This window comes from Fundulus heteroclitus, unplaced genomic scaffold (genome assembly GCF_011125445.2).
Source record: "Fundulus heteroclitus isolate FHET01 unplaced genomic scaffold, MU-UCD_Fhet_4.1 scaffold_334, whole genome shotgun sequence".
Lineage (NCBI taxonomy): Eukaryota > Metazoa > Chordata > Actinopteri > Cyprinodontiformes > Fundulidae > Fundulus > Fundulus heteroclitus.
Genome location: NW_023396744.1, coordinates 72,647 through 80,346, shown reverse-complemented (window position 1 = coordinate 80,346; position 7,700 = coordinate 72,647). Strand labels below are relative to the sequence as shown.

At 47.3% G+C, this 7,700-nt stretch overlaps 1 protein-coding gene across 1 annotated transcript; it reads left to right on the top strand.

Annotated features, from left to right (window-relative positions):
* The first annotated feature begins 5,236 nt into the window (after window positions 1-5,236).
* On the top strand, window positions 5,237-6,464 carry LOC118559663 (olfactory receptor 11A1-like). The gene has a single exon (XM_036130315.1). It carries the CDS (start codon window positions 5,505-5,507, stop codon window positions 6,462-6,464), a length of 960 nt encoding a protein of 319 aa, XP_035986208.1. The 5' UTR covers window positions 5,237-5,504.
* The last annotated feature ends 1,236 nt before the right edge of the window (window positions 6,465-7,700 follow it).

Here is a 7,700-nt window from a genome sequence, read left to right as displayed (position 1 = left end):
AATCAAATACCTGTAACTTGATGGAAATAAAATGATTACATTCACATTTTTACCAACAGATATGGATCAGTTTTTTTGTTACTTGCTCATCCACTGACCCACCTCTGATGAGTAAGACTATTGGACCTCGTGTTCCCTCGCCCGGACGCGGGTCACCGGGGCCCCACTCTGGAGCCAGGCCTGCAGGTGGGGCACGTTGGCGAGCGTCTGGTGGCCGGGCTTTTGCCCATGGAGCCCGGCCGGGCTCAGCCCGAAGAGGTGACATGGGTCCCCCTTCCGACGGGCTCACCACCTGTCGGAGGGGCCAAAGGGGTCGGGTGCATTGTGTAACGGGTAGCAGTAGAGGGCGGGGACCTTGGCGTTCCGATCCTCGGCTGCAGAAGCTGGCTCTTGGGACGTGGAATGTCACCTCTCTGGTGGGGAAGGAGCCTGAGCTTGTGCGCGAGGTCGAGAGGTTCCGACTAGAGATAGTCGGACTCACCTCGACGCACCGCTCTGGCTCCGGAACCAGTCTCCTTGAGAGGGGCTGGACATTCTTCCACTCTGGAGTTGCCCATGGTGAAAGGCGCCGAGCTGGGGTTGGCATACTTGTTGCCCCCCATCTCGGTGCCTGCACGTTGGGGTTTTCCCCGGTGAACGAGAGGGTGGCCTCCCTCCGCATTCGTGTGGGGGGACGGGTTCTGACTGTTGTTTGTGCTTATGCGCCAAACAGCAGTTCAGATTACCCACCCTTTTTGGAGTCCTTGGAAGGGGTACTGGAGAGTGCCCCTCCTGGGGACTCCCTCGTTTTGCTGGGGGACTTCAACGCTCACGTGGGCAATGACAGTGGGACCTGGAGGGGCGTGGTTGGGAGGAATGGCCCACCTGATCTGAACTCGAGTGGTGTTCTGTTGTTGGACTTCTGTGCTCGTCATGGATTGTCCATCACAAACACCATGTTTAAGCATAAGGGTGTCCATATGTGCTCTTGGCACCAGGACACCCTAGGTCACAGTTCAATGATCGACTTTGTTGTCGTTTCATCTGACCTGCGGCCGCATGTCTTGGACACTCGGGTGAAGAGAGGGGCGGAGCTCTCCACCGACCACTACCTGGTGGTGAGTTGGCTCCGATGGCGGGGGAGGAAGCCGGTCCGACCGGGCAGGCCCAAACGTACTGTGAGGGTTTGCTGGGAACGTCTGGCGGAGTCCCCTGTGAGGCGGAGCTTTAACTCCCACCTCCGGGAGAACTTCAAACACGTCCCGAGGGAGGCGGGGGACATTGAGTCTGAATGGACCATGTTCCATGCCTCTATTGCTGAGGCAGCTAGTCGGAGTTGTGGCCGCAAGGTTGTCGGTGCATGTCGCGGCGGCAACCCTCGAACCCGCTGGTGGACACCAGCGGTGAGGGAAGCTGTCAAGCTGAAGAAGGAGTCCTATCGGGCTTTTTTGGCCTGTGGGACTCCGGAAGCAGCTGATGTGTACCGGCAGTCGAAGCGGCAGGCGGCTCGGCTGGTCGCCGAGGCAAAAACTCGGGCGTGGGAAGAGTTCGGAGAGGCCATGGAGAAAGACTTCCGTACGGCTTCGAAGCGATTCTGGTCCACTATACGGCGTCTCAGGAGGGGGAAGCAGTGCAGTACCAACACTGTTTACAGTGGGGGTGGTGTGCTGCTGACCTCGACTCGGGACGTTGTGTTTCGGTGGGCGGAATACTTCGAAGACCTCCTTAATCCCACCAACACGTCTTCCATTGCGGAAGCAGAGCCTGAGGACTCTGGGTCAGGTTCTCCCATCTTTGGTGCTGAGGTTGCCGAGGTTGTTAAAAAGCTCCTCGGTGGCAAGGCCCCGGGGGTGGATGAGATTCGCCCTGAGTACCTTAAGGCTCTGGATGTTGTGGGGCTGTGTTGGTTAACGCGGCTCTGGATCCTTGTGTGGACATCGGGGGCAGTTCCCCTGGATTGGCAGACTGGGGTGGTGGTCCCACTATTTAAAAAGGGGGACCGGAGAGTGTGTTCCAACTACAGGGGAATCACACTCTTAAGCCTCCCTGGTAAGGTCTATTCAGGGGTTCTGGAAAGGAGGGTCCGTCGGATAGTCGAATCTCGGATTCAGGAAGAGCAGTGTGGTTTTCGTCCTGGCCGTGGAACACTGGACCAGCTCTATACCCTCAGCAGGATTCTTGAGGGGGCATGGGAGTTTGCCCAACCAGTCTACATGTGCTTTGTGGATCTGGAGAAAGCATTCGACCGTGTCCCCCGGGGGATCCTGTGGGGGGTACTCCGGGAGTATGGAGTACCGGACCCTTTAATAAGGGCTGTCAGGTCTCTGTACGACCGGTGTCAGAGTCTGGTCCGCATTGCCGGCAGTAAGTCGGACTCGTTTCCGGTGAGAGTTGGACTCCGCCAAGGCTGCCCTTTGTCACCGATTCTGTTCATAACTTTTATGGACAGAATTTCTAGGCGCAGCCAAGGTGTTGAGGGGATCCGTTTTGGTGGCCTTAGGATTGCGTCTCTGCTATTCGCGGATGACGTGGTCCTATTGGCTTCATCAGGGCGTGATCTACAGCTCTCACTGGAGCGGTTCGCAGCCGAGTGCGAAGCGGCCGGGATGAAAATCAGTGCCTCCAAATCCGAGACCATGGTCTTGAACCGGAAAAGGGTAGAGTGCCTTCTCCGGGTTGGGGAGGATGTGCTGCCCCTAGTGGAGGAGTTCAAGTATCTTGGGGTCTTGTTCACGAATGAGGGGAGGATGGAGCGGGAGATCGACAGGCGGATTGGTGCAGCGTCTGCTGTGAAGCGGGCGCTGTACCGATCCGTTGTGGTGAAGAGAGAGCTGAGCCAAAAGGCGAAGCTCTCGATTTACCGGTCGATCTACGTTCCTACCCTCATCTATGGTCACGAGCTTTGGGTCGTGACCGAAAGAACGAGATCCCGGATACAAGCGGCTGAAATGAGTTTTCTCCGTAGTGTGTCTGGGCTCTCCCTTAGAGATAGGGTGAGGAGCTCAGTCATCCGGGGAGGACTCAGAGTAGAGCCGCTGCTCCTCCACGTCCAGAGGAGCCAGTTGAGGTGGCTCGGGCATCTGGTCAGGATGCCTCCTGGACGCCTCCCTGGTGAGGTGTTCCGGGCACGTCCCACCGGGAGGAGGCCCAGGGGAAGACCCAGGACATGCTGGAGGGACTATGTCTCCCGGCTGGCCTGGGAATGCCTTGGGATTCCTCCTGAGGAGCTGGCCCAAGTGGCCAGGGAGAGGGACGTCTGGGCCTCCCTACTGAAGCTGCTACCCCCGCGACCCGACCCCGGATAAGCGGAAGAAGACGGACGGACGGACGGCGTTATGGTTATGCACACCACTCCAGAGGTTCTGGGCACAGATATGTAAGGACTTATCAAAGTGCCTGAGTTGTAAAATTTCACCTTCCCCATCAGTTTGCTTGCTGGATAACTTTGATGAAATCCCTCTGGAAAAAAATAGTTTGCATGGTTTTCACTGCATTATGTATCACAAAGAAAACTATCCTCATGAATTGGAAAAGTAAGGAAAACCTCAGTAAGGAAAACCTCAGTATCAGTCAGTATAGAGATCTTTTGTTGGATCATATTTTGTTGGCCGCGGCCGCCTCGCCAAGATAGCGCTGCGAGAAACCCTGATGTTTATACTTTCACTGTGTTAGTCATTGTTTGTACTGCCGTTTTTTCGACTTTTCATTGCGTTCGCCTGTCTGCTAAGCTCAAAACAACCGCGCCTGGCTTGACGGAGAAACCAGAACAGCTGAGCATCTTCATGACAGTGCACTTTTACTTTCGCCCTCTGGGGGGAGCCTCGCTGGAAAATCAACCCCGGTTGCATATTATACCTTTAATGTGGACAGCATATGCGCTTTTACCTCAAATTTACACATTTAATAAAGGGCTTTCTGTTGAGTATTTTTACATTTTCATTGCTTTTTCTCTGTGATTGCGATTGTGAACAATGAAATAATATTAATCAGCTGGTTCATTTAATTACATATCGACATTCATGAGGGGCTTTGCATTGACTATTTGTGGTTGAATTTGGGCAGAACATGAGGAAGAACCTAGTTGAGGTGCAGCTGGGTTGTATAAAGGGAAATTGCTTGCTGGTGTGCGTGCTCATGCTTTTATAAATTAATTTTTTTTTAACCAAATTCCAACTTTTAGTATAGATCCCACGCAATGCTTTATAAATCAGATCCCAGATCTTTTCCTGGTTCCTGGTTTGCATGTGTTTGGTGGATCTGGAGAAGGCTTACGATTGTGTCCCCTGAGGTATTTTGTGGGGTTGCTGCGGGGGTGAAGGATAACTGGATGGCTTTTAAGGGCCGAACTGTCCATGTATGCCCAAAGTAAGAGCTGTGTCTGCATTCTTGGCACAACGTCAGGCCTGATCTCAGGGCACGTTGGACTATGCCAGGGCTCCCCCTTGTCACCAATGCTGTTTGTGGCGTTCATGGAGCAGATCTCAAAGCCTAGTTCTGGAGAAGATGGTGTCTGGTTTGGGATGTCCAGAATCACAAGCCAACTGTAGAGTCTAACTGGGGCAAGGCAGACAGGCTAAATCATAAGGCAAAACTGATCAATCACAGGCAGACGAACAATGAACGCTGGATGGGTACTCACGCAAAGGTTTTCAAGGATCTGGCAGTTACATGGTGGGAGAGGCTGGAATAATAGTGCTCTCCCCAGGTGCTTAATTAGAGCCTAACTGCGGGTGTAACTGCTCAGACCTGATTGCCAGAGATGAGCTGAGCAGACATAGAGGGATGTCTTAGCCCATGGAGTCTAATCAGTACGTAAACAGTTTCTAAACTCAGCATGAACAATAATGCGATGAATGAATGCGATGAAATTTGCACTGCAATTATCTGTTTTCCGTTTAGTGTGACTGTGCCCATCACTGCTTATTGTTATATATTTATTATAAATAGTTAGACTTTTTAAAAGTAAGATTCCTAAAATTTTTAATGCCCCTTCCCTCAATCCTGAACGGTCCCTAAAGTTGGCAGAAATAAAATGTCCAAAATGTCTTTATTTGTTGCAACCTTTAGATTTTCTTTCACTGCACCAAAGTGGTGAAGTCCAAATTCTGAAAAACGGACCCATTGTGATCATCCCTCCACCAAACTTTACACTTGACACAGTGAAGACAGGCCAGTACTGTTTTTCTGACAGCATCCAAACCCAGGCTCGTTCGTTGGATTTCCAACAGCTGACTGTGGAATATTTAGTCACGAGGTGTGTTACTGTGGGTGTATCTCTGTGTGGACTCTTTAAGAGAAGCAGAAGCAGATCTGAGCTCAGTTAGGAGTCTTGACATGAATCACTGTCCTGACTTGCTGCTGGCTGTAGCTGTGAGGCGTTTCCACAGTTAACTTCTTGATCCCTTTGTTTAGTGAAAACATGCACTGTTGCTGATTTTTATGATGATTTCATTTTTATAACTCTTTTAGTGCTTATAGAGATGGATCAGTTTTATTTTTACTTTCTCATCCACTGACCCACCTCTATGATTGTTTTGCAAACTAAAACAAGGATGAAAATTAATTCCACTCAGGTTTTTTATTTTACTCTTAGTGCCTACATTGACACTGGTTCGGTAAAGTACTTCTCTTTTCTCATCGTCCTGTGTCTATATGTCCTGATCGTTGGCTCTAACGTGCTGCTGATCGTGGTGATCTGTGTGAACAGGAGCTTACATGAACCTATGTACATGTTTCTGTGCAGCCTGTTTGTGAATGAACTGTACGGTAGCACATCGTTGTTCCCCTTCCTGCTGGTCCAGATCCTCTCTGATGTTCACATTATTTCTGCTCCACTCTGTTTTCTGCAGATTTTCTCTGTTTATACGTATGGAAGTGTAGAGTTTACCAACTTAGCCGTCATGTCTTATGACAGGTATGTTGCTATCTGCCATCCTCTGCAGTATAACTCAGTGATGACTTCACGGAAAATGGTCTTTCTGGTCTCCATCACATGGTTACCCCCTGTTTTAACAGTTGGTGGCACCATTGTTTTAAGTTCTTCTCTGCAGCTCTGTGGGAACCTCATTAATAAGATTTACTGCGACAATCACTCCATCATTAAACTGGCCTGTAATGAACCCAGAGTCAATAACATCTATGAACTTTTTATGACTTTTCTCACAGTCTGTGTTCCTGGGTCTGTGATTCTCTACACCTACATGAGGATCCTTAAGGTGTGTTTTTCTGGCTCCAAACAGACCCGGCAGAAAGCTGTCAGTACCTGCACCCCTCACCTTGCTTCAGTTATCAACTTCTCTTTTGGTGTTTCCTTTGAAATCTTACAGAGTAGATTTAACATGAATAATGTTCCCAGCATGTTAAGAATATTTTTATCACTGTATTTTCTTACTTGTCAGCCAGTCTTTAACCCGCTTCTGTATGGCCTAAACATGTCCAAAATTCGCAGCCTGTGCAAGAAGCTGTTTCAGAATTTTTTATCATGAAGGTTTGTTTTGACTTATGATTAAATGAATATTAAACACAATGTATATCTTTGAATTAATATGTGATTTCTTTGGATGAAAATAATTGCTAGGAAACAGAAATCCAATAGAAAATATTTAAAGAAAATTATGGAACTTAACCATTGATCTTTTTTAAATATAAGTGTAAATGATTCACTTTTCTCTTTACATTTATATAAATTACAGAGTAAGATTTTTTAATACAGATTAACAACTCTGTCAGCCTTAGAGAAACGCTGAGTTTAAAACAGGCTTTAAGTGCAGAATTTATTAAAAATTAAAAACATAAAATTCATTATCAGACGGTTTCAATATTAAGGACGTTATTTGAAAAGACGTGAACCCAACTCAATCTTACAAATTATGCCAGTAAAACTAGAATAAATGTTCAATATTTGTCCATCTGCTCAAAATTATTCACACATCTGGAAGATTTAGTTATAAAGTAATGTGTTATTTGACCAGGAAGTGATATTGATGTGTTGGAGTCAGAATCCTGTGTGAATCTGACGGAGAATGTGGAGCAAGCTGAAGATGAGGGTGGTGGCATTGGGCAAGAGGCAGTGTACTCTGTATATCTGAAAAGATGTATATCTGAAATTACTGTATATCTTTTCAGGAACAACATGAAGCCTTTTCCCTATGGGTGGGGGTATAAACCAACCATTTGTCAGTTCCTACCCTTTAAATGTATTCTAGATTATGTGAGTAAAACTTTTTTTTGTGTACAGGGTACTAAAAATGGCTCCTGCCAATGAAGAAACACTCATCGGGTAAACAATGTTTCACATCTGTAATCTTTATTTTTTCTGAAAAAAGAAATCTGGTATCTTTTGGTACTATTTAAGAATCTTTAGTTACTTTTGAAACTATGGTTTTGTGTACTTAGAGACTGTAATATTGTGTAGATACATAATATTAAAATATTAAACATTTGCATGTTCAGTTTAACTTGATTGAAACTCAATGAATCAATCAAAGTTTACCCGTGACAGCAGGTATCCTAAAATTGAAAACGAGGCATGAGGTCACAAAGTTAAACTAACAAAACTGTGCCATCGTTATGTTACTCTGTACTGAGAGACAGATGTGACTTTGTGTTGAAGTATGTTTAAGAATTACGGTAATCAAAATTAATGTGATGAGTCTGTTACCCTGGTCCCACGTTGCATGTTTAAACACGACACCTTTCATTGATCCCTCTACATCTGGTGG

Bases quoted from the DNA above. Each gene is read 5' to 3' on its own strand.
- LOC118559663 (XM_036130315.1), top strand. From the start codon at position 5,505: ATGATTGTTTTGCAAACTAAAACAAGGATGAAAATTAATTCCACTCAG.